Source organism: Bos javanicus, chromosome 9 (assembly GCF_032452875.1).
Source record: "Bos javanicus breed banteng chromosome 9, ARS-OSU_banteng_1.0, whole genome shotgun sequence".
NCBI lineage: Eukaryota > Metazoa > Chordata > Mammalia > Artiodactyla > Bovidae > Bos > Bos javanicus.
In genome coordinates, this window is record NC_083876.1 from 91781125 (window position 1) to 91808685 (window position 27561).

Sequence of the window (27561 nt, forward strand, 5' to 3'; positions counted from 1 at the left end):
CTAGATTTAGGATGCTCAGGAATGATTGGTTTACACTTTTTAAGCATTGACTCCCCTGCCTATACACTGGTTCAGACTGTATTGTCTCTATGGTTCTTTCTGGTTTGCAGACTTGCTGCATTAAAAAAAATTTGCTTTGCAGCATTTCTATTAGCAAGCCACACTATTATATGCACGCCATGTGGGGGAAGAGGTGCTTTGGCTATACATAACCTCTGATGGGTGGTCATCTGCGTTGCTCACAGGAGCCGAGGTCCAAGGAGGGCAGTGACTACTTTGACAGCCGTTCGGATGGGCTGAACGTGGACACGCAAGGGCCCTCCCAAGGGTCTGTGTCCCTGTGGTCAGGGGGCTCTGCTCAGATCCTGTCCCATAGAAGTGAATCTGCTCATGCGATCGGCAGCGACCCCCTCCAGCAGAACATTTATGAGAATTTCATGCGAGAGCTGGAGATGAGCAGGACCAACACGGAGAACCTCGAGACGTCCACGGAGACGGCCGAGTCCAGCAGCGAGTCGCTCAGCTCTTTGGAGCAACTGGACCTGCTCTTTGAGAAGGAACAAGGGGTGGTGCGCAAAGCCGGGTGGCTCTTCTTCAAACCCCTCGTCACTCTGCAGAAGGAAAGGAAGCTGGAACTGGTGGCCCGGAGGAAATGGAAGCAGTATTGGGTGACACTTAAAGGTATGTGGTCTTCACCAACCAGGGGGTCCCAGGAGTTCTTTCCTCTGCTCTCCTCTTTCCTAGGAAATGTCAGCGAGTCCAGGCTGGACTGGAGTTCATGTGCAGGCATCTGATCCAGAACCGTCCAGCCTGCTTTCCTAAAATACCTTCTCAAACCTGTATAATATGTTCACTTAACAGTCGTATGCATCCTTCATTCTACTGAGTGATGATTGAATGTAACAACTATTGCTTATTATTTTATAGGGGTTTCCGTACCACTCTTTAATACTTGTCCTGCATTTGGGGGATGGGAGGGGAGCCCCGGATAAGTAACCAGGTGTAGTTGAGTTATTTGGAACGTTGAGCATGGATTGTGCACGTGTTCAGAACCCCAGAGAGGCAGTCCTCCCCAGCTTGTACAGTGAAGAGTTTCATCCGCGTCATTTGGTTTGTGTCACCCCACGTTGATGAGCTAAGAGCGTCTTATTGTCATCACAAACATGTGCTTTGTTTTTGTTTTGTTTTGTTTTTCTGATGCAGAAGAAATAGGAGAAAGCCTTTGCTTTGTGAGGATGATAAAAGTTTTTCACAAGCCTTACCGTTTAAAAATTATAATTGCCTCTCTCATTGTGGATGGATAGATTATTTGACGCCATCTGAGGCTTTGAGTCAGCATCGCGTTGATTGATATAGATGTGAACGCCGAGCAACCCCACAGACACGGGCATTTCTGCACGGCTGTCCTGAGACTCTTTGTCAGAGGAACCTGGTGTGGTTCCTCAGTAGCAGCTGGCACCCTTCCTTGTCATGGGAGAAGGCAGAAACGGGGGTCACGCTGGACAAAGTGCAGGTGAAAGGCCCAAAGCTATCTGCAGTGCTCCCCATATTTAGAAATTGTGAGTTTTGGGGAGCTGGCATCAACTCATTACCCAGCACCCTCTGGGAAAGGGACACGGAGAAGCCATCTCTTCTCTAGGTAACACCTTCCCCCAGCAAACTGGAGGTTTTATGCAAGTTGAGACCCGGAATCCCTCACAGATGCAGCCCTCTTTTCCAGTTCTCGATTGGATCCTCGTGGTATCTTGTGGCTCAGGAAGGCAAAGGGCGACCCCCTGGGGGAGGCGGGGTCTTCTGTGGGAGGACAGAAGAGATTTGGAAAGCTGGAATAATGGATTGGATCCAGCAAGATAACATTTTTAAGGGATAAGTTGATGCTTTTAAGGTTTAATGATCAAAGAACTACCCAAGTGCGGGAGAGGGAGGTGTGTCTCTAGAGCATGTCAGACACTTTTCTTCAACGTGAAGTTTGTTTACTAAAATGGGTGCTTTGGGACACTGAAAGCAGTTTGCTTTCCCTGCTTGCCTTGTGGCTTTGAAAGCCCCAGAGCACACACCCCATGGGGTGGTGGTGGTGTGCGTTTGTGCGTCCATATCCTGCTTCGAGAAGCACAGCCATCGGTGACACCGAGGGGCTGTAGAGCTGTGCAGTATGGAAGATGACAACGATTTAGCAACATTTAACCTGGAGGACTGAGAACTGGGGTGACCGTGAGTATAGTGGTCTTCGGGAAGAGACACTGAGTTTATTCTGGTTTATCAAGGTTGGGACAGGACTAATAGGTAGAAGACAAGCTGATGGCGAATTAGTATAAAAAATACACGAAGGGAAAACCCAAAAACCTAGTGCTTTCCAGAGTTTGTGCTCCCGGAGATGTTTGTAGTGCCAGGTACTTGGAGGCCCCTGGGGAGGTGTGGGCAGGTGTCATTTAAGGTTGAAAGAGGACGTCTCTAGAACATTGTCTCCCATCCTGGCAGCTGTCCAGGGAACCTCTGGCTGCTGGCTTCAGGGGCACGAATTGTCCTGACTTGTCTCTGACCTTTGTAAGATCCATGGGCCTGCCCGGGCCCTTGCTTGTTAAGCATTTGGAGCCCCGTGGATAAAGGATGCTCTCTGGGTGACAGTGTTATAAAGCACACATCCCTTTGTTTCCTTGGCAGCCCAAGAAAGGGTTGGCATGAAGATGTTTTTTTCCCTCCATCATAACCTATCCCATGTGCTTTTCTATGCCTCTTTCCTCTGGGAATTCAGTATTGATGAGTTCAGCTTTCTTGGCTTAGAATCCAAGCTGTAATATTTGGGCTTAACTGTTTGATTTAATTGGCTTAACTGTTTGATTTAATTGTAGTTAAAAACATATATATATATATATAGGTATACACACACACACACACACACACATACATTTAAGCAGAGTTTTAAAATTATCCTTGAAGTATCTCTGTAAATAAAGTCGAAGCAGTGCTTTTAAGAGAGCAGCTATCAGCCAACCATCTGGTTGCCCACCTACACTGAATGTCTAGGTATGCTAATGCACACATGTTTTTTAGGGTTTGGAGGATGTAATAAAACTTTAACAAGGGTGATTCTGCTTTCCAGCTGTCTTTTCCAATGAGTGGATTTACGCGTGGTTCACAGGGGACTTCCTGGGCAGAATGTTGGCAGGGCGGATATACTGTCCCTCAGAATGCACAATACGTGGGATGCTAAGGCTGGCAGCATCTTGGTATCTGCCCGAAATGAATTTTACTTCCTCTAGATAGAATGATTCAAGCCCCGGCCACTGGGAGCTCAGTGTTAAGGGAACCATTGCAAAGAATTTGGACTGGGGTGGAGCTGGCACCGCTACCCTGGTCCTCAGGTCCCCGGGTCATGGGATGTTGTATGTGCAGCGGTAGCATCAGTCAGACGTTTCCTGATGGAAAGATGGGAGGATTATTTCTAAGTACATCAGTGGCTGGAACAAGGGACTGGCTCAGGCCTGCAGCAGTGGCTCAGGCCATAAACCTCATGCCCTTTCCCCTTATTCTAAGAGGCTCTCACAGCCTCTGCCTTTGGATGTGGGTTGATAGTGGGAGGAGAGATTGCTCAGTGCCCCGCTCAGAGTACTCAGAGATCAGAGAGTACCAGGGAGGGAGAAAGCGCTGCCTCAGGGATGCCATCCCGGGGGGCAGAGCTGGGGTCGTGCACTTTTTTCCTCCTGATTTCTATGCTGTGCTGGGTTCCATTGTAAACTTGTGTGACCATGTTTCCCTCATGTCCCTTCTTCTCGTTCCTTTCCTACATGGGTCCTCAGGACCTGTGACAGGGGCCGTATTGTGCTTTTCTCTTTCACAGGATGCACGCTGCTGTTTTACGAGACCTACGGGAAGAATTCTATGGATCAGAGCAGTGCCCCCCGCTGTGCCCTCTTTGCAGAAGACAGCATAGTGCAGTCTGTCCCGGAACATCCCAAGAAGGAAAATGTCTTCTGCCTCAGCAACTCCTTCGGGGATGTCTACCTATTCCAGGTACCGCTGAGCTTTCTAAATGGAGGGTGGAGGCGAGATCTCATGTCCTGTTAGGACGAGAAGGATCCGAATTAAGAGGCATGACTTAGCAATAAAATAGAGTAAAAGCCGTTAAACTTTGGGTTAAAGTTTAAGCAAGAGAACTGGCCTCTGCTGACTGCCAGGCACCATGGGGCTATCACCATTCAATCATTCACCCAGCAAGCATTTCTTGGGTGCCTGTGTGCCTGCATGTGTGCTAAGTCGATTCAGTCGTGTCCGACTCTTTGAGACCCCATGGGGTGTATCCTGCCAGGCTCCTCTGTCCATGGGATTCTCCAGACAAGAGTACTGGAGTGGGTTGCCGCGCCCTCCTCCAGGGGATCTTCCTGACGTAGGGATCAAACCCGTGTCTCTTACATCTCCTTCATTGGCAGGCAGGTTCTTTACCACTAATGCCATCTGGGAAGCCCCGTATTTCCAATATTCCACTCAAATTCTCACTATTTACAGACAACTGTTTTAATATTATTGTGCCCTCCCGGAAAAGTTCTTTTATTATAGTTTTTCGTAAATGAGTCCATACCATGGATGTAATTTCATATCCAGGTTTCAAAATGTAGCATTTTGCTCCTAACATTTCCTCGTCTTATTAAAATTATGAAGGTAGAGAGCGACGAGATGTACACTGCATGAATATACTGTTTTTTTCTTTTTTTGTATTTTTGTTACTCTCGCTGCTGGTGAACAGCTTGATTCTGGTTTGTCTTCCCATCCTATCTGGGGCCATATGACACCCTTGATGCTCTCACAGGCCCCCTGGAGTCACGGAAGCCTGCAGATCTGTGTTGAGTGTGTTTTTTAAACTTAAACAGTTTTTTATGAAGTGGAGGTATTTGGGGGTTTTACACATCCAAGCCCAGGCTGCCACTTGGGAGAACACTTTTGTGGAGAAACAGTTCCAAATCGCTTCTCCCTCCCTACCCCCCGTCCCCTCTGTGTTTAGGCCACCAGCCAGACAGACCTGGAGAACTGGGTCACCGCCATCCACTCGGCCTGTGCATCCCTCTTCGCAAAGAAACACGGCAAAGAGGACACTGTCCGGCTGCTGAAGAACCAGACCAGAAACCTCCTCCAGAAGATAGACATGGACAGCAAGATGAAGAAGATGGCAGAGTTGCAGCTGTCCGTGGTGAGCGACCCAAAGAACAGGAAGGCCATAGAGAACCAGGTACAGATGACCTATGAGTGTCTCCTCCCGTTGCTCACCTCCCTCGCGGCAAACTCAGCTGTGGGAGCTGGTTCTTACACTTCCGGCGGAAATAGTTTCTGTGGTCTCTTGGTTCAAGTACTTAAGTGGCTGCACTTTTGTCATATGGGAAATACGATCTGCTTTGGTGGCTGTATAGGTACAGTGGAACATTTTATGACCAGATCTTGTTTCCTCGTATTGAGGAGCTCCTGCTTGCCTAGCTGATTCTGTGAATATTGTCACGTTTGGAACAAAATTTGTATAATAAAACTACTGGAAGATTAGACAGGTATGATTCTAATACAGAGGATGGCTTCAAAAACGGTAGTCTGGTTGTTGTTCAATTGCTATGTCGTGTCTGATTCTTTGCAACCTCACGACCTGCAACACATAAGCTTTCTTGTGTTTCGCTATCTCCCGGAGTTTGCGCAAACTCATGTCCATTGACCGTGTTGGTGATGCTATCCAACTATCTCCTCCTCTGTCACCCCCTTTTCCTCCTGCCCTCAATCTTTCCCAGCATCAGGGTCTTTTCCAGTGAGTTGGCTCCTTGCATCAGGGGGCCAAAGTCAGTATCAGTCTTTCCAATGAATGTTCTGGGTTGATTTCCTTTAGGATTGACTGGTTTGATGTCCTTGCTGTCCAGGGGACTCTCAAGGGTCTTCTCCGGCACCACAGTGCGAGAGCACTGGTTCTTCGGTGCTCAGCCTTCAGTGGTTTGGTATAACACAGCGATTCCTGTATCTGTGGCTTTGGGGGAAAAACACTACTTTTTTGGCTTGTTTTTTCTAACAGATGAGGTGCTAAAGAAAATGCTTTCTTTGGCCTGTTTCCACATTCATCTAGTAATTACGCAGCTACTGTCTATGCTGCTTGCATTTTACAGGACGGGAAGCAGCTTAGTGTCAGTCTTCCTTTGCTCAGACGACCTGAACATTTAGACAAGTGTCAGTGAAATTTCTAGCACCCATCTCTTCAGTCAGGTTCCCTGGGAAACAGACTGAGAGATTTGCATGTGAGGAGTTTTATTAGGAATGCTCTCAGGAGTAAGGGAGTGAAGTGAAGTCGCTCAGTCGTGTCCGACTCTTTGCGACCCTGTGAACTGTAGCCTACCAGGCTTCTCTGTCCATGGGATTCTCCAGGCAAGAATACTGGAGTGGGTTGCCATTACCTTCTCCAGTGGATCTTCCCGACCCAGGGATCGAACGTGGGTCTCCCACATTGCGGGCAGATGCTTTACCCTCTGAGCTATCAGGGAATTAAGGAGAGACTCTGGTTCTGAATTGTGCGGAGCTGGTTCCACAGGGGACTTAGCAGCTGGAATGGCCATTCAGAGTTGCTTGCTTCTAGTGGGGCATGCCATGACAGCTGATCAAGGTAGCTGCCGTCAGAGGGGGCTGATTCCCAAAGAGAGACCTATTTGTGAGCCATGAGCAGCTAAGGGGAAGAATGCCTTTGTCTTCAAAGGGGAATCAGGTGGTACACAACAGTATCTACTACAGTCCCCTTCAAAATCAGTGTCCAGTGATTTGGGAACTTGAAGAGGGATAGGCTGAAGATGGGTTGGCGTGTGCCTGAATCTTTCGTCCTTTTCACTTTGTAAATTATTATAGAGAGACTAGGTTCTTTTAAAAAAAATTCCATGGCAACACAACAATTTAGATTCCCCATAGAAATAATTTTGTCTGCAGCATTTGACTTAAATCACAAATAGTCTTCTCTTTGTGTCTGAATATTTAACCTTGCTTAGAATTTTTTTTCTGTCTGCATATACATGAAGAACTTAGAATGTGTGGAAAGAAATTCCTAGCTGTAAATAAGAAACTGATGAAAGGCTTGCATTCAAATGATATATTTGTGACACATTAAGAATTTGGAATCTGTCAGTTGGCAATAGTAAAATAACCAAGTAATTCCCATCTCCTGCCCCCTCATCAAGTGTTTCTAAATGACAGTGCAGTTGAATGGATTTTCTGGTGAGACCTGGATCTGTCTTTGCTTCTCTTTTTCTGGTATCTTGTGTTGTCTTTCTCCCTACCCAATCCTTCCCTCTCACTGTTTGTCCATCTGGCCTGGCGTGCTGCGATTCATGGGGTCGCAAAGAGTCGGACATGACTGAGCGACTGATCTGATCTGAACAGATGCCTATAGCTTCAACAAATAAACATAATTTTAAAATACAGATCCCGTTTCTAAGAAATGTATCATTTAGTTAGAAAGCAGGCCTCATAAGCATGAAACTGATGAATATTCTAGAATGATGTAGATTAGGGCATAGTCATCAGATGCTGTGAGGGATCATGGGTTGAGCTTGTGCTGTAATTTTGAGGAGGTGGAGGAAACTTCCTGGAAGAATAGGGCCTTAAAAAATTGGCAAGAGATGTGTAAGTATGAAAGCCAAACCCTATTGGGAAGAGAGTGTAGCACATGGTAGGCAATTTGGTAGTCTAGTTGATCCTTGAGTAACACCAGGGTTATGGGCTCTGACCCTCTGGCAGTCGAAAAGCCACATGTAACTTATGGTTGGCCCTCTGTTTTCAACTAACCACAGTCATATAGTACTGTAGTATTTACTTAAAATCTGTGTGTAAGTGGACCCGTGCAGTTCACATCCTTATTGTTCAAGGGTCACGTGTAGGAGTAACAGAGTGGGGCTTGGGTCTCCTGAGCACACGGGAGCTGAGATGTGGGCTGGGAAGGGATGAAGAGATGGAGGTTTGGTGGGGCAGGGACTGGTGTAGCTTTTTCAGGGTCTGTGAGATAACACTGGGAGGTAAGCCTCTAGACCTAAGGGAGGAACATGCGTTTTTAAATTGTGATGAAAGCATGGTGAATGCATCCTCTTTGGAAGATTAATCTGGCAGTGGCTTGGATAGGGGTCAGAATGACCCTGGTCTGCATGTGCAGCTGTGAAGGTCTGGACCAGAGTAACACGACAGAAGTTTAACAATTTTTATGGAAGATGTTTCTCCCAATGCATCATTTTTGATAATTTTATAGAGTATTAAATATAGTTTCCTATGCACCTGAATTGAAATGTTCCTCAAACAGACAATTGATTTATAGTGTGGCATGTGGGATCTTAGTTCCCCAGTCAGGGATTGAACCTGTGCCCCCTGCAGTGGAAAGTCTTAACCCCTGGATTGTCAAGGAAGTTCCAAAATATGCTCTTTATTTAAAGAGTGACAGCTCGCAAACTACAAACTAGAACATATTGATAGTTTTGCCAAGGAACTGAAAAAGAAGTTGAAGCCGCCAAGGAGAACCGTGGGAGTGGACGGTTTTGGGGGTTTTGACAAGGCCACATCTGCGGGGGACAGACACATCTCTGCCCTTGGCCGCTTCATTCCCAGAGCCTGGCTCGGCTCCTGTCTGGGAAGAGATCTGGCCTGCGGGCAGGCCCTGACCTCTCAGCTTTCTGTCTGGGGCAGGCAGGGATGTGATGCTGTGTCCCAATTCACACGACAAGTGGAAAGGCCTGAGGAGGAGGAGAAAGGTTTTCTTCATGTTTTCTCCACACCATGTCTCCCTCGTGGTCCTGAATTTCCAGGATCCAAAAGCCACGGTAGTCTGTCTGTCATCAGAGATGCCGCTCGTGGGCTCAAGTGCCAGAGTTAGAATCTCATACTGATTGTAGTGGGAGAAGGTGTGGTTTTAACTGGCTCACTAACATTTAAAGCCATACTTTAGTCTCCTGGACACCCAACTTGGAGTTTTCAGGTCCTTATGTGTTGTCAAATGTTTAGGTCAGGGAGAGGAAAGGGAAATTGGGCAACATTGAGCTGGTCCTGGCCCCTTTTTTTTTTTTTTTTTGGCCTCTTGTTTTCTTTCTCTGTTTATGGCCACAAGAAGTCCAAGCAAACATTTTTTTTTTTTGAATTTTCATTAATTTTTAAAATTTTCATTAATTAAAACTAAATTTTCATTAATTTTTTTCATTGTTGGTAAATGCTTCATTTATGATGTCAAAATTGGTGCTGTTTTTTTCTTGGGAGAGGGGAATTACTTTCATATGCCCCCCTACACAGATCCAAGGGTCTCTGGTGGTTGGATGGCCCGGAGAGGAACTCTTTTAAAGAATTAGGGTAATTATAACTTGTGACCAATGTGCATTCTTTGGCAGAATCATTGCATGAGTATTTAAAGCACTGCGCTAATACTACTGATTTTTCATTTTGGTTTTCCCGTCTCCCAGCCCCCTCCCCCTTGCTCGCACCCCTTCCCCCACACCCTTCCCTTGATCCCCTCCCCTGCACACAATCACCTTCTCATATTATGCTGCTGAATTTCTGGTAAGAAACAATTGGGTTGATCTTTAGGCATTCCACCTGAAAATATTCTCCGTACCAGAGCCACAGTTTTTAAGGTTGTAATGTATTCATGTTTTCCCAGAGGGCTTTGCGGCAGGTAACGTGAGCTACATTCGCTGTGCCCACTGTTCTTAACTCACTTGCCAGATGGTTGTAAAGAAAGCTATTTTTCTCTATACTTGCAGACACAGAGTATGAAGCATTAAGCGGGGGGGAAGCAGGCACATGCTTAGGATTACTTTTATGAGATGGTTTTGGACTAGAGAATGTTCTATGACATATAAAGGCAAAGGTATTTACAAATCAAATCAATAAGAACATTATCTCCTAAATATCCCAGAAGTATATAGTTTTCTCTAAAGTGCCTTTTAAAAACATCTTTAAAAGAGCAGTGCTTTATCCAATTACCATTGAAAACTCTCAACCTCACTCTATTTTATTTTACATACAAGGAAATAATTTATTTACGCAGCACTTTCCCCCAGAGATCCGAAGAACCCCAGAACTAGTCAACTTGTTGCCTAATGAGAGCTGAACTGAGAGAGTACATTACATCATGCGAGATAAAGTCTCTGGAACAGGTTTTCTTTGAAGAGCTTTGGTTGGAGGAGCTCCTTGTCGATTCCCTTTTCAGATAAAGTCGCTATTGCAGTAATAACAGCCGAGTTTCAAGCCGTCATGTGGGGACATGCTTGGCTTAGAAGAGACCATCATGTGCTCTTGTCCCCAGGCCTTCTGGGGACTGTGGGGCAGGATGACACCACGTGCATTTGGGCATGTCCAATTGGGAGCAGACTGTCCACAGGGCAGTTCCCTTTGAAGTTCTGAGGGAGGAAGAGCTGTAAATTAAGTCCATTAGTACTTGATTTTCCTTTCCATTTATTATTTTAAACAAGTGAACAAAACAAGTGAATAAAACCTCCCCACCCTAAGGCGATCTTGGCCTCTTCCCAGATGGCTCCCTCTCCCCATCCTGACTCTCTCTGGGCCTTTCTCACCTCCTGGGGTCAGTTAGGAGCAGGGAGGTGATGTCCTGAAGGAGCAAACTGTCAGCTGGTGGGATTGGGACTGCACTGGGTTTTGTGAACCATGGGCTCTGTTTTCAATATTTACTTAGTTTTTTTATTTAAAAATATTTATTTATTTATGGCTGGGCTGGTTCTTCACTGCCATGCAGGCTTTGCTCTGGTTGCAGAGCAGGGCCTACTCTCTAGTTGCGGTGCAAGGCCTTCTCAGTGTGGTGGCTTCTCTTGTTGCAGGAGCACATGGGCTCAGTAGTTGCGGCTCACAGGCTCTAGAGCACAAGCTCAGTAGCTGTGGCACACGGGCTTAGTTGCTTTGCAATGTGTGGTATCTTCCTAGACCAGGGATCGAACCTATGTCTCCTGCATCTGCAGGCAGACTTTTCACCATTAAGCCACTAGGCAAGCCCTTGTGTAAAGTTTTAAAATAAAAAAGAGGATGGATTGAGCTCAGACCACTGGAAACTGCAGTGAAGGGAACAAAAGGAACAAAAGCTTGAGGGAAATATGATCTAGGGCACGTGGGTGGAAGCAGTACGGGGAACAGAGCATTGGAGTATTTGTGAAGGGGGTTTGAGGGAGACAAGGCCAGGTTACCAGGGGCTAGGCAGGACAAGGCATCCTGCAGCAGGCCGGAGGGGGTGGCACGTACAGGAGGTGCTGAGGATGGAAGTTCACATTCAGTTAGTTCAGACTCCGGGCCAGGTGAGCGTGCAAACTGGGAATTTGAAGAAGATGCTGTCTTTGCCCTCAGGGTGCTCCTAGTCAAGCAGGGTGATAGACAGCTAAGCACATAATTTTGACATAATAGAATGAATTGGGAGTAGATGATATTCCAGAGTGTTGTGAAAGACACATGGGGAGTTCAGCCTCATATGTAGTCAGGGAGGACTTCCTGGAGGAGCGATGCTCGAATTGCTTCTCAAAGAATGAGGAGTTAATCAGGAGAGGAATAGCAAAGGGAATTCCAGGCCAGGGGTTGGCGTGAGCCAAGGCAGAGTGCTCTGAAATGATGCAGTCATCCTGGCAGTTTGAATTTTCAGCACATGATGGGTAGGTTGTGAGAGGTGAGGTGTAGCAGAACTGTCTTCTCTCTTCTCTCTAAGGCTGCAGGTTTTGCCCTTCCTCAGGTGCTTGGGCCACACAAGGCCAGAGTGGTTTGCATCTAATAAGAGAATCTGACCATCGGATTCCTGGGATTAAAAATCGTGCAGTGGCTCCCTGTTGCTTACAAGATAAAGTCTCTGATGACAGCTCCCCTCCTTGACCTTTAGCTGCAACATCAAGCTTCCTGTGGGTTCCACTTCTTTCTTTGGATTTTCCCTCAGGCAGAGAGGACCCACGTGGACCACATGCCTGCTTGCAGACTGCCCCGTCCCCTCCCCCATCATTGGACTCATCCTTGCCTGTCTGTGATGAAGGGTTTAGCTCTTCCCAGGAGCTGCCCTTGACCGCCCTCCCCACCCCTCCATCAGGGACCTACTACGCTCCGATAATTCTCAGGGCCGCTCTTTATCTCACACACTGTTTTGTAATTATCCCTTTGCGTATAAGGTCACTCCTAGAATGAAATAAGAGCTCCTAAGGGATGAGTAACTGCCCCTCCCCACCATCTGTTTCCCTGGTACTTGGTTCCAGGTAGATCGTGGACACTCCTGTGTTTCCTTCCCTCTTCCCTGGGCTGGTCCCCACCCCAGCCCCTCACCAGCTCCTGCTCCTTTGCTTGGGGCTTCACTCTTTCATTCACCAGTGAGCATCTCCTTTCCTGTTTCACTCTTCATCCTCATGATTTCCAAGGCTACCACTCAGGACTGCTCAGGCCAGGATTCTGTGTGGTTCTACAGTCACTCCACATGGTCAGGTTGTCTGTATCACCCATCTGATGGATGAGTGTGTAGACGCTGGGACAGATGCAGGAAACGGTCCAATGTCATCACACAGTGTCAAGTGTCCGAGCTTGAACACAAATCCGCACTTCTAATGGGATCCAGCCTCGCAAAAAGATTTGTGAATCAGATTGTGCTTTGCTCACTAAGGAACCAGGTGATGCACAGTTTTGTGTCAAGTAGAAATTAATCTTTAATTTGCTTGTTTTCTTAACTTGAATGTTTGAGCTTGATATGATGGGAAATATATTTATTATGAATGCATTTGGCAAATGAATTTGATGGCATGTGAACATCTCAAAGGGAAAAATAAAACATAACCAATATTCTAAACCAGTAGCTGGTTGCTCTAACTACCAGTTAACTCCAGTGTTTTCTGTGTTACTAGCTGGGTTCTTCTGTGGAGATCGGTTTTAGTGCTTGGAAAATATTGTATGGGAGGTTTTCAACTTACTCTGCCAAAAAAGGAAAAACGAATTATCTTTTAGGACCAACTTAGAAATGGACAAATGACTGAATACTGTGATCAAATGGCCAAACGGTAGAAAATATTTTTCTAGGAGTGTTGGGTGTGGCAGGAATGTACTTGTCATCTTTTTAATGCATCACTTATTCATCTGTTATTTTTAGCATTAGCCTTCATCTCCTTTCCCTCCCACTTTCTAGAGTGGACCATAGCCTTTCTGAGCTCATTAAATAAATATAGATATATTAGCCATAAAGAGGAAATTTTTGCATTGTGTTTGTATCAGTGCTAAATAATGGGAGTTTTCCTCAATTTTTTTTATTAATAATTTTTCTTTTACAAATGAAGGATAAAACTTCCTTTGCATTCATATTAATTTTGTGTTTTGTGCTAAGAAATGAAAGCTCAAGCTACATAGCAGTTGAGTTTTAATTTTCATGTCCAGATGAAATAAAAAAATGTCTAGGCACAATTCTCAGTAGAATGTAGAAAGAAGGGGGGAAACTGTCTTGGTTTAAGGGAACTGATTTGGGGCATTTTCATTTTTGATCATATTAGGAAAAAAATCTCTAGAAATTCTGTGATAAATGTGAGATTGGATGATATTACTGTTTTCATAATGATGAAGACATTTTCTGAGGTAGCATGTATGATAGATACAAAACTGTCTTCTGTTTCTCTCTTTCGTTTAAAAAGAATGTATCTTTATCTCATCGTTTGAGGGATAAAGGGATAAAAAACATGTTTTCCTTTTAGTTAATCTTACGTTGAATTTGGGCCAAACTTGAATATCAAGGCTGATAGGAAATTGAGAGGCAAGATGTTCACCCAAATGAGAGAGCAGATAGTCTTACAGCTTCTCTATAGAACACCTGGGGATTTGTGGGGAGAAATATGGTTGATGATTAGATGAAAATTTAAATGAAAGTTGCAAAGTAATTACTAGACAGTGTACAACACCAGCCTTATGAGCAAGAAGACCTGGGCTCGGGGGCTGTGTTCCAAGTGCTCTGTGGAAGCCTGTTCCCACGTGTTGTTCCCATTAGGATCAGCTTTGGGCCTTGGCCAGCCTGGAAGGGCAGCATATTGTGTGACCCTGGTCAAGTCACCTCCTTCCTGAGCCTCAGTGTCCTCTGCTGAGGAGTGACGGCCTGGCAGCCCTCACTGCCTGTGTCCACTGGCATTCCCGGTATTACAAGATCTGTATTGAGCTCGTGGGTCTGGTGTTTGTACTTCTCTCTTCTTTCCAATTAACCCAAGCACCTGAATCCATGTCCTTACCAGACTTTTACCTGCATATTCTCCCATGTCCTTCTCTACAACTGTGGTGAGTCTATGGAAAGAAAAATCATTGTTACTTATCCAACCTCAGATCCTCATTTAACTTCTCTGACTGATTCTGTCCATAAAGAACCATGACCTTTAAAACAAGATAAATATTGTCCTTACACATGCACTAGATGTGTGACTAATGATGGCTAACTCTACCACAGAGCACTTTGGGAATGAAGGTGGTATTAGTCAGGGTTCCCCAGAGAAACAGGACCAATACGATGTGTAAAAAATATACTCATAAAGAGAGTCATTATAAGGAATTGGCTCGTGTGAGTATGGAGATGGGCAGGTCCCAAGATCTGCAGTGAGTCAGCCCGCTACAGACCTAGGAGAGTAGACAGTGTGGTTTGCATCTGAAGCCTGGCAGGCCTGAGACCCAGGATGAGCCAATATTTCAGTTCTAGTCATCAAAAGCCAGGAAAAAAGCTGACACCCCAGTTTGGAGGCCCATCACGGAGGAGGAATTCTCCCTTGCTTGGGGAGGGTCAGACCTTTTGTTCTAGCCAGGCCTTCAACTGATTGGATGAGGCCCACCCACATGAGGGAGGGCAGTCTGCTTTACTCAGTCTATCCATTTAAGTGTTAAACTCATCCCTAAACTCTCTCATAGAAACACCCAGATTAGTGCTTGACCACACATCTGGGCACCTTGTGGCCCAGTCAAGTGGATGCATAGAATTAACCATTACAAAGGATGACGACAGGAAACATCATTGAAATGGAAGTGAAGTCCCTTCTCAATTGCATTTTCTACTAAGTTCAGATTAAAAATGCTCTCCATAATGTGCAGTATTGATTGAGATACTAGGTCTCTTGAAACATAGTCACATATATTAACAAAATTCTTGATCTTTGTAGGATCTGCTTTGGGCTATTGGAGTCTCCCAGCCCCTTCTTTCTTTCAACAAGCCTAAGCATCAGAATCCATATTCCTCCTATGAACTTACCTGCATTTTGTCCCAGGGTTTTGAGCAGAGAGGTCTGGGTGTGCTAAAGATTACAAAATGTTTCTGACGGAATTTGGAGGTTCCCTGTGTATTGTTTAGGATGGAGCTGTCTTTTCTTTCCAGTAATGCTTTGATGTATAGTCATTTAAATACATTCAGTGATGCCTTTTAAAAAAAGCTTTGTAAACTGCAGAAGTCAGTGATAATATGAGATTGTCACCTTCCCTGATCTAAAGTGTTTGGCCTGGACCTGGGTTTTATTTTATTTGCTATTTTGTCTTTTTGTTCCTCTGTGGATGCTGTGGGCTTCTGTATTGTCTGGTACCCAATAACTCACTGGTTTCTTTGACTTTCATACCTCCGCTCTCTCCAGAACGCCTAAAAAGTATCTCATTAGCTGTTTCACATGGAGTTATAAATGAGAGATAGGCTTGAATACATTACCCAACCGAGAAATATCTGCATGTTATTAAAAGACAAAAGAATGCGCCTACAAGTGTGGATTTTCAGGTACTAGCTTGTAAAGATATTTGTGAGACAGAACTGGGAGTATAGTTTTTTCTGGGTATTATAGTTTCCAGTCGATGTAGTTTGTGGTTACATAATACCCATCCATTACTGCTGGAATCTAGAATTCTCTAATATAAGACTACAGAGAGATTTGCTGTTCAATTTGATCTGCCATGTTAATCTGAAACAGTGGTCCTCACTCAGGCTGGGCACCAGAATTGCTACAGATGCTTTTAAATTAAATGTCTGCTTTCCTGGGCCTCATACCTAATGAGTAGGCTCATCAGGTAAAAACCTGGGGATTTTCGTCTTTAAAAGCCATCAGGTCATACTGGTATTGATTCAAGGCTGACGTCAGTGGGCTATTACATCACTAGCAAGGTCATACAGTGTCTTCAGTGAAGTTAGATTAGAGATTGAGGTTTTTCAGTGCACTCTGGGAGATTTTGTTGTTTTGCTGACAAACTATGATAAATCAACAAATTACTTGTTTAGATCTTGTAGCCATCATATTTCTTTCATGTAGAAAGGTGTGCAGTGATCTTCCTAAGAAATAGATACAGAGAACTTAGAGGGACTCTAAAGAGCACCCAGAATTTGTTCTGCCTTTCTCTGGAGAGAGATGAGGGAAACAGAGTGTTCATTGTCAGAGATCCTTCAAAATATCATTTATCCAGGATCAGGGATTGACCTGGAAAGTGTACTGTGAAAGGTTAGGATCTATTTGGGTGCAAAGCTCGGCAAAACAGGAGATGCAGTTGCTGCAAATGAAATGACACAGTTCTCATGGGAAATCGTTGTTAAGTCTTCACTACAGACCTTCCCTTGAATTTCGAGATTCCTCTGAACACTCTGTGAAGCCCTACTTCTTGTTCTGTTCTGAATCTCTGTGTTGGCAACTTCCTAGAGCCTTTCTTTGCCTATTCGTTTATGTCTAAATGAAGATAATGCTTACATGTAATATACTTTGACATCCTTGGAAGAAAGGAGAGTGGCCCCCAGAGTTTTTATTTCTTTACCAATTTATGAATTCACTTTGAAGAATACATAGAAAGTTTTATATTGTAAATAATTATATATGTCTTAAATTAAAAAAAAAATTATTTTTTGGCTGTGGTGAGTCGTCACTGACGCACAGGCCTTTTTTTTTTTTTCCTCTCTCGTTGTGGAGAGTGAGGGCACGTCTGTAGTTGGCATACATGAGCTTCTGATTGTGGTGACTTCTCTTGTTTCAGGGCACAGATTCCAGGGTGCGTGGGCTTTAGTAATTATTCCCAGGCTCAATAGCTGTGGCATATGTGTTTTTGTTGCTCCAAGGCATATGGGGTCTTTCCAGATTAGGGATTGAACCTGTGTCTCCTGAACTGTCAGGCAACTTCTTTACCACTGAGCCACCAGGGAAGCCCTGTGTTAGTCACTCAGTCATGTCCGACTCTTTGCAATCCCATGGACTGTAGCCCGCCAGGCTTCTCTGTCCATGGAGATTTTCCAGGCAAGAATACTGGAGTGGGTTGCCATTTCCTCCTCCAGGGAAGCCCTATAAGTGTCTTAATAAAGCTGTATAGACGGTGATTCTTCCCCAGAATACTTAAAGTAGGAGTAAAAGCTCTGTTTGTCCTTATGCCTGAAGTTCATCTGTTTTTTCTTGTTTCGTGAGTCATTCTAAGAATGTACAGAAATGTGCAGACACTGCCTCCATTCATCCCGCATCTGTTTGTGTGCAATTCGGTTATTCTGGTTTAAGATCAGAGGCTGTGAATGTAAATGTAACAAAGTGAAGTAACTGACTTAGAGTTGGGCATCCTGCCTTAAGCCAGCATGGTTTTCAGCTCTGGAGTTCTCCAAAGGTTGTGCCCTGGCACTGTATCGGGACCACTGGTTTGGTTTTGTCTTTGGCCATCCTGATGAAGTACAGTGCTATCTGACCCCATTGGGTTTGGCAGGAGGGCTTGAGATGGGGCAAGGAGGGAAGGCTCATTTGAGCCATGCAACACCAGCTAAAATGATTTTTTTCCTTAAAGTTGCTGAAAGGGGTCACATTTTCAATTTGACCTGTGAAAACGCTTCATTTTTATTTAAATTAATCCTATTCTTGATTAAACAGATCCAGCAATGGGAGCAGAACCTGGAGAAGTTTCACATGGATCTGTTCAGGATGCGCTGCTATCTGGCCAGCCTGCAGGGCGGGGAGTTGCCGAACCCCAAGAGCCTCCTTGCTGCCGCCAGCCGCCCCTCCAAGCTGGCCCTGGGCCGGCTGGGCATCTTGTCAGTTTCCTCTTTCCATGCTCTGGTAAGTTTCCAAGGAAGGCGGTTCGGCGGCATGCAGGGAGCGCTGCGGAAGCTCACCTTTCTCCAGCTGGTTGACACTGGGCTCTGCTGTGACTTAACCCAGTAACTGACCAGGGCCACCCAGGGACCCGGTGCTGGGGGAGGGAGGGTTGGCTTCCTGCTGTAGAGTGTCAGCTTCTCTGCTGCTCGTTCGTGGAATCCAGCTTCCCAGGTGGTGCAATGGGAAGAATCTGCCTGTAAAACAGGAGACACAGGAGATGCAGGTTCAATCCCTGGGTCGGGAAGATCCCCTGGAGAAGGAAATGGCAACCCACTCCAGTATTCTTGCCTGGGAAATCCCGTGAATGGAGGAGCCAGGGGGTTCTGGGGGTCACAAAGAGTCGGACACGACTGAGCATGCAAGCAAGTACCCAGCTACTATATATTCCCGTCTGCCTCTGCCCTTCTGTCTGTCCCACCTCGTACAGTCAAAAGGGTGGAATCCCTGAGGAACAGCGACAGTGGTGTGAAGAATTGAAGGGCTGATTGAAGGTGCTTTGATCTGTTCTGCCGAGAGTTCCCCTGGGTTTTGTGAGATCGTTTCTGCGTGGGTGGCTTCTGTGGATAGCATTGGCTCAGTCTGGAGTCTGAAGGTGATTCTGCCAACCCTACTGCCCACCCTGGAGAGATGTGACTGTGGTAGCTAGACTTACGTTATCTCGATAAGAGATCTCTGGTGAATGTGCCTCTGCTATGTCAGACTTGGAATAACTCTGGGGACTGCTCAGAACACCTGGCGGCTCAGATGGTAGAAAACCTGCCTGCAGTGAGGGAGGCCTGGGTTCGATCTCTGGGTCGGGAAGATCCCCTGGAGGAGGAAATGGCAACCCACTCCAGTATTCTTGCCTGGACAATTCCATGGCCAGAGGAACCTAGAGGGCTACAGTCCATGGGGTTGCAAAGAGCAGCTGATCAACTAACATTTATAGCAAGCAGGGCTTATTCCTGTTAGGACATAACGCACTTTATGATGTTTCTAAACTGTGTTTTAAATCAGGTGTGTTCTAGAGATGACTCTGCCCTTCGGAAAAGAACTCTCTCGCTGACTCAGCGGGGAAGACACAAGAAGGGGTTGTTTTCTTCATTAAAAGGCCTGGACACACTTGCAAGAAAAGGGAAGGAGAAAAGACCCTCTATAACTCAGGTGAGTTGCTCAGCATGGGAGGGACAATAGACCAAGTGGGAAATCCCCGATATGCTGTGAATCATAAATGTTCACCAGCCTTCACAATGAGATCAAAGTTGCTTCAAAGGGATGCAGTCTCAGCACTAAATGTTTTTCCCCAAAAGAAAACACTCAAGTTGCTCACTCTCTTTTTTGGTACTCCCAAAGAGGTATTCACACCCTACATCTGCAGTGCGTGGGAACGCAAAGGTAAGACTCATCAGAAAAGCATCTGCACTTGTCATTGCCCTTAAGTAATTGTCATAGATTTTCTGTTATAATCAACATGTACAATTAATAATAGAATAACAGCAACTGAACTCTGTTGATAGTGCCGGACGCTTTGCTGACTTCATCTGTATGACACGAAGTAGGCGTTGTGTCATCACTTATCACAGATGAGAAGGCAGAGACAGGGAGAGGTGAGGTCACTTCCTTTCCTTGTTCCTGAGGCAGCTGAGAGTCAAGGCTGGGGCTTGGTCTACCTAGATCCTCCAGCACTGGATCACTGTTGCTGCCTGTTATCCTAGAAAGAGGATGAGCGGCTATTTAAACATGCCAAGTAAAAATAGCCCGAGCACATATTGTTGAAAGGTGGCCCATGGATAGTGAATTGTTTTGGGAACGTTTTGATTACTCATGTCTGAAATATTTCCTAATGCTGCTAATACAGTATGTGATAATGATTTTTACGTTGCTGAGCGGTATGTTTTAGGATTATTATTTTTTGTAAGACTCTTGGAAAGATAAATTATCACAAAATGAGCTGTTCGTTTAAGTAAATAGGGAAAATGTGATGAAGTCCAAGGAAGTTCTTGTTTTTATTTCTGACAGCTGTTATTCTGAATATGCTGGCAGAGAGAGTCACGTTTTATGAACTTTATTCTCTAATTTTATATAGATATACACATTTAACTTGTGAAACAGTTTCATGAAACAGGTGAATAGCAGGGAGAGAATCAACTTCTATGACTTATCTATAACCCTAAAGCAATAAAGGTGGAAGTGGTAGGGAGTGGATTGGTTGATTGAAAGCAAAAATACATGCAGTCCTTTACTTGGCCACTATTTTTGTATGCTCACAATCAGAAAGGATATCATGTTTAAAAATTGTGATTCTATTTGTACTTCAATTGTGAAATTAATCATTTGTTGGTTATAAATGAAAATCACTGCAGATAGTGATTGCATCCCTGAAGTTAAAAGACGCTCACTCCTTGGAAGGAAAGTTATGACCAACCTAGATAGCATATTCAAAAGCAGAGACGTAACTTTGCCAGCAAAGGTCCATCTAGTCAAGGCTACGGTTTTTCCAGTGGTCATGTATGGATGTGAGAGTTGGACTGTGAAGAAAGCTGAGTGCGGAAGAATTGATGCTTTTGAACTGTGGTGTTGGAGAAGACTCTTGAGAGTCCCTTGGACTGCAAGGAGATCCAACCAGTCCATTCTAAAGGAGATCAGTTCTGGGTGTTCTTTGGAAGGACTGATGCTAAAGCTGAAACTCCAGTACTCTGGCCACCTCATGTGACGAGTTGATTCATTGGAAAAGACACTGATGCTGGGAGGATTGGGAGCAGGAGGAAAAGGGGACGACAGAGGATGACATGGCTGGATGGCATCACCGACTTAATGGACATGAGTTTGGGCGAACTCCGGGAGTTGGTGATGGACAGGGTGGCCTGGCGTGCTGCAGTTCATGGGGTCGCAAGGAGTCAGACACGACTGAGCAACTGAACTGATACACCATTAGCTAATGCTCGGCTCATCTTTTTGAATTCAAGTTCTGTGAAGTTTAAATAATGTCTTTGAGACAAATTCTCATTTTAATCAAGATAGCAAATTCTATATAATTAAATGACAACAATAAGTATCTTGGTAATTTGCTTATAAAATGTTGACATTTAGCTAATTTGATATAAGCCTAATATAGTCTTTACCCCATCATATATGGTAAATGTCCTTAATGTAAAATTTTATGAGAAGCAAAAGCATTTGGTTGAACATTTTTGTTTTAAAAAGATGTGAAGCTAATTGTAGTGTTGGTATTTATATAACTCCAGGATGTCTGGCTGTAGGGGAGCGATCACACCATCGTGGTTGTTTGGGTCAGTAAGACTTTTTTGTACAGTTTTTCTGTGTAATTCTTGCCACCTCTGCTTAATATCTGTTTCTGTTAGGTCCATACCATTTCTGACCTTTATTGTGCCCATCTTTGCATGAAATGTACCCTTGGCATTTATAATTTTCTTGAAGAAATATCTACTCTTTCCCATTCTATTATTTTCCTCTATTTCTTTGCATTGTTCACTTAAGGCTTTTAAAAAAATTTTTTGTAATTGGAGGATAATTACAATATTGTGATGGTTTTTGCCATACGTTGACATGAATCAGCCATAGGTGCAAATGTGTCCCCTGCCTTGAATCTCTTTGCACCTCGCTCCCCACCTCATCCCTCTGAGTTGTCCCAGAGCGCAGGCTTTGAGTGCCCTGCTTCATGCACTGAGCTTGCACTGGTCATCTATTTTATATATGGTAATATACATGTTTCAGTGCTAGTCTCTCAAATCTTTCTTATTTCTCCTTGCTGTTCTTTGGAACTCTGCATTCAGAAGGGTATATATTTCCTTTTCTCCTTTGCTTTTCACTTCTCTTCTTTTCAAAGCTATTTGTAAGGCCTCCTCAGACAATCATTTTACCATTTTGCATTTCTTCTTCTTGGGGATGGTTTTGATCACTGCCTCCTGTGCAGTATTAGGAAATGTACAATGTAAAGTCAGTGGGCCTTAGGAAGCATTACTACAAACAAAGCTAGTGGAGGCGATGGAATTACAGCTGAGTTATTTCAAATCCTAAAAGATGATGCTGTTAAAGAGTTGCGCTCAATATGCCAGCAAATTTGGAAATTCAGCAATGGCCACAAGACTGGAAAAGAACAGTTTTCATTCCAATTCCAAAGAAGGACAATGCCAAAGAATATTCAAACTACCACACAATTGCATTATTTCACATGCTAGAAAGGTCATGCTTAAAATTCTCCAAGCCAGGCTTCAACGGTACATGAACCGAGAACTTCCGTACATAAAAACTGGATTTAGAAAACGCAGAGGAACCGGAGATCAAATTGCCAACATCTGTGGGATCATAGGAAAAGCAAGGGGAATTTCAGGAGAACATCTGGTTCATTGACTGCCCGAAGAGCCTTTGACTATGTGGATCACAACAGACTCTGGAAAACTCTTTAAAGAGATGGGAATACCAGAGCACCTTACCTGCCTCTTGAGAAACCTGTATGCATGACAAGAAGCAACAGTTAGAATGGACATGGAACAATGAACTGGTTCCAAATTGGGAAAGGGGTACGTCAAGACTGTATATTGTCACCCTGCTTATTTAACTTAAATGCAGAGTACATCATGCGAAATGCAAAACTGGAGGAAGCACAAGCTGGAAACAAGATTGCCGGGAGAAATATCAATAACCTGAGACATGCCCGTGATACCATCCTTATGGCAGAAAGTGAAGAGGAACTAAAGAGCCTCTTGATGAAGGTGAAAGAGAAGAGTGAAAAAACTGGCTTAAAACTCAACATTCAAATACTTAAATCACGGCAACTGGCCCCATCACTGCATGGCAAATAGATGAGGGAACAGTGGAAACAATGACAGACTTTATTTTCTTGGGCTCCAAAATCACTGCACATGGTGACTGCAGCCATGAAATTAAAAGACACTTGCTCCTTGGAAGAAAAGCTCTGACAAAGGTACACAACATATTATAAAGCTGACAAAGGTCAGTATAGTCAAAGCTATGGTTTTTCTAGTAGTCATATATGGATGTGAGAGTTGGACAATAAAGAAGGCTGAGCGCTTCTTTCAGAAGAATTGATGCTTTTGAACTGTGGTTTTGGAGAAGACTCTTGAGAGTCCCTTTGGACTGCAAGGAGATCAAACCAGTCAATCCTAAAGGAAACCAACCCTGAGCATTCACTGGGAGTACTGATGCTGTAGCTGATGTTTCAATACTTGGCCGCTTGATGCAAAGAGCTGATTCATTGGAAAAGACCCTGATGCTGGGAAAGATTGAGGGCAGTAGGAGAAAGAGGGTGACAAAGGATGAGATGGTTGGATGACATCACTGACTCAATGGACATGAGTTTGAGCAAATGCTGGCAGATAGTGATGGACAAGGAAGCCTGGCGTGCTGCAGTTAAGAGTTGGGCATGAACTGAGCGACTGAACAACGAATTTACATAACTGAATGCAGTTGATATTGTGTGTGCTAATTTGCTTCAGTTGTGTCCTACTCTTTGCAACCCTATGGACTGTAGCCTGCTAGGCTCCTCTGTCTATGGGATTCTCCAGGGAAGAATACTGGAGTGGGTTGCCATGCCCTTCTCCAGGGAATCTTTCTGACCCAGGGATCGAACTGAGTCTTGTGTGTCTCCTGCCTTGGCAGGCAGGTTCTTTACCACTAGTACTGCCTGGGCTGAGAGCTGATGTACTTGGTATAAATGTTTAAATGGCCTATTCTTTAATGTTTAGTATTCCACTATAAAATCTAGAAGATAAAAATTGGAAAAAGAAATTATTCCTAGTTCCTCTACCCAGACACAACCATGTTTAATATTTAGCTCTATTTCTTCCTAATATTTTTTCTATGCACATTTAAAAAATAGTTATAAACTTGATTTTGGTGGCTTTGCCAACTCTGATTTCTGCATCTTCAGAAATGTGTAAGTAAAGTAAAGTAAAAAGTTGCTCAGTCGTATCTGACTTTTTGTGACCCCTTGGACTATAGCCTACCAGGCTCCTCCATCCATGGGATTCTCCAGGCAAGGATACTGGAGTGGGTTGCCATTTCCTTCTCCAGGGGAGAAGTTATTGCTGCTGCTAAGTCACTTCGGTAGTGTCCGACTCTATGCGACCCCATAGACAGCAGCCCACCAGGCTCCCCCATCCCTGGGATTCTCCAGGCGAGAACACTGTAGTGGGTTGCCATTTCCTTCTCCAATGCATGAAAGTGAAAGTGAAGTTGCTCAGTCATGTCCGACTCTTAGCGACCCCATGGACTGCAGCCTACTAGGCTCCTCCATCCATGGGATTTTCCAGGCAAGAGTACTGGAGTGGGGTGCCATTGCCTTCTCCAACATCAAGAAGATCTAGGATGACCTGAACAATATATGTCATAGAAAAATAATATATATAACCATATGGGAAGGAAAAAAAAGCAAGTTTAATCTAAGTTAAAACTTTAGATGTAGTAGAGTCGTAAATAATACACGTTGTGATAGGAAGATCTTGTCAAATGTTATAGAACTTAAATTTTTAAATACTGAGAAAGTAACTGCCAAACCAATATTGCAGAGCCACTTCATTAGTCTTTTTTTCTCCTGCTGTCTATCAGATATTCGATTCCAGTGGCAGCCATGGATTTTCCGGAACTCAGCTACCTCAAAGCTCCAATAACTCCAGTGAGGTAAGCGAGGTTGCAGACAGCAGCCGTCTTATTTTCCTTGGATGACAGAAATGCTAAGTTAAATGGGGCATGCTTAATCTTTATCTGAACCTGTTGAAAATAATCTTTACCTGAACCTGTTGAAAATAAATTTGGAGCTCAAATGGTGCCGAGTAGGTAAAAGGTGTTTTCAGAATGCCAGTTATTTTTGAAGGTGTCTGAAACTAATGATAACTCCATCTTCAAAGTGGTATCAGTCAGGTCAGTTGCTCAGTCGTGTCAACTCTTTCAGCCCCCTGGACTGCAACACGCCAGGCTTCCCTGTCCGTCACCATCTCCCAGAGCTTACTCAAACTCACGTCCATTGATTGAGTTGGTGATGCCATCCAACCATCTCATCCTTTGTCATCCGATTCTCCTCCCACCTTCAATCTTTCCCAGCATCAGGGTCTTTTCAAATGAGTCAGTTCTTTGCATCAAATGGCCAAAGTATTGGTGTTTCAGCTTCAGCATCAGTCCTTCCCATGAATATAGCTAGATTGAAGTGGTATATAGCTAGACTGAAGTCAAAATAGCGACTTTTATTTATCCCTGTTCCTCGGGTAGTACTTACTGTCATCAGAGTTTAGTGGATCCAAACTTGCGTTTTCCTCTCAGAGTGTCAGGGGTCTTCACACACACAGTGCTTCACGCTGTGAATCAGCAGCCTTTGGTGCCTTCAGTAGAGCTGAGCACAGGGGCTCTGTCTAGTCCCCAGGACAGTTTCTGACTAAGCAAAGCCCAGAACCATTGCTGGATGGAATTCTGAGGTGGGTGAAGGTGGTCTGGGTGAGCTCACGCCTCTTCTTTGTGTCTTTTTCAAATCCACACCTTCCAATTAAAGCTGTCTTCTGTGTTACTATTTCTCTTATCTCCTTCCTCACTAAATCATTGTATCTTGGGGTTTTATGTCCAATAACCCTCTAAACTATTTGTTGAGGCTCCAACCTGATTTTAAGGGCTTAGACACGATTTAATGTGTTTTTACAGAAGTAGGCAATATTACATAACAAATTAATTGGGGTAATTCAGTGAATTGGCGATAGTTTGAAAGATCTGAGGAATGGCGGAGTGTTTAAGACCCTGTGATGGGTCTGGAGGGAGGTAAATGAGGAAATTTCTGGTGATCTTAAAATATACTCCATAGACAGCCACCTCTTCCGCCACCATGGGAAGTGGACCCAACTGTAGGTAGTGAGCAGGGGCTCAGTTCCATGGTTATTGTTGAACCACCTGTCATAGTTAAGCCCTGCCCACGGTGTCCTGAGATGGGGTAGAGAACCTCTGCTCAAAACCCTGCCCTCACCTCTCCCATACTCACAGCACAGGAGCTGCCAGAGGGCAGGTCAAGTGAGCTAGGGTGGCTATTCCAGGAGGCCAGGTCATGGGCACTGCTCCTGGCTGGTCTCCTTTTGCTGCATGTGTGCTAAGTGGCTTCAGTCATGTCTGACTTTTTGTGACCCTATGGACTGTAGCCCGCCAGGATCCTCTGTCCATGGGATTCTCCAGGCAAGAATACTGGAGTGGGTTGCCATGCCCTCTTCCGGGGGATCTTCCTGACCCAGGGATCAAACCCGCAATCTCTCATGTCTTCTGCGTTTGCAGATGGGTTCTTTTCCACTAGCGCCACCTGATTTGACTAAGTGGAACTCTGAGGAAGCCACATCCAAACCTTCCTCTTTATAGATCATACCATCAAAATGGTAGACTTTTCATAATAAATGATTTCCATTCTCTGCCCTGTTATTTCTATATACACTCAGAGCTTTTTTCAAAATCCAGATCAAATTACACAGTCGACGAGACATTTTACTTGATTAAAAAAATTGTTTGCGAGAAGTTGGACCCGACTTAGCGACTGAACAGCAACAGCATCAAATTATATCATTATTATTTGTTTGCTTCTTATTCTCTTTTACTGTTAGTCATCCCACCAAGTACACATGTCATATCTCCCAGGCAAGTTTATGACTAGGACCTTTGATTATGTGTTGGGCTTCCCTGGTAGCTCAGCTGGTAAAGAATCCCCCTGTAATGCAGGAGACCTAGGTTCAATCCCTGGGTTGAGAAGGTCCGCTGGAGAAGGAAAAGGCTACCCACTCCAGTATTCTTGGGCTTCCCTGGTGGCTCAGCTGGTAAAGAATCTATCTGCAATGCAGGAGACCTGGGTTCGATCCCTGAGTCGGGAAGATCCCCTGGAGAAGGGAAAGGCTACCCACTCCAGTATTCCGGCCTGGAGAATTGCAAAGAGTGAGACACAACTGAGCTGCTTTCACTTTCACTTTTGATTATGTGTATATTCTTAACCCATGACTCACTGCTAAGGATATAGTATTGCTTAGTAAATTTGCTTATTACTTGTCTGTATTAGATGTAGCCCTTTAATGGTTGAGAAGAACTGTTTGATCTGCAATAAAAGCCACATGGTTTTAAGGTTATATCTCTTCCAGCATTGTGATAATTTAAATTTCCTACTTTGAGAGTTTAGAAATTGTATCAATCAAAACACTTTCTATTAACAGAACTTAGGTTGAACACTGAAAATAAATTTTGGTAGTCATTAATGATTAGAATTAAGCTTAGTCTTATTTAAATTGGGTTCAAGTGACCAAATCATCTTCTTGTGATTTAATTAACAAGCCCCATTGGTGCTCTAACCAGTGAGAGGAAAGTATTATTGCATTTGCTATTATTTTTTTTTAAAGCATGTATATTTAAACATTTATCCCTATTTGTTTTAACTAAACATTGCTTCTGGATAGCAACAGTGAAGAAATTCCTTTGACATAGAGGGCTATTTTAATGGCGTGTCAATTATTTCTGTCCTGTAGTACTCAGATAACTAGGTTTAAATTGA

At 44.3% G+C, this 27561-nt stretch overlaps 1 protein-coding gene across 4 annotated transcripts in view; it reads left to right on the forward strand.

Moving 5' to 3' along the window:
* The window catches only part of TIAM2 (TIAM Rac1 associated GEF 2), a 239432-nt gene that overhangs the window by 125659 nt on the left and 86212 nt on the right, over positions 1-27561 (forward strand). For all 4 annotated transcript variants that reach the window (XM_061428385.1, XM_061428388.1, XM_061428386.1 and 1 more), the window contains 6 exons: positions 246-681; positions 3839-4011; positions 4997-5221; positions 17823-18008; positions 19044-19190; positions 24615-24686. In XM_061428385.1, coding sequence (XP_061284369.1) covers positions 246-681; positions 3839-4011; positions 4997-5221; positions 17823-18008; positions 19044-19190; positions 24615-24686 — 1239 coding nt within the window. The remainder of the gene's footprint in view (positions 1-245; positions 682-3838; positions 4012-4996; positions 5222-17822; positions 18009-19043; positions 19191-24614; positions 24687-27561) is intronic.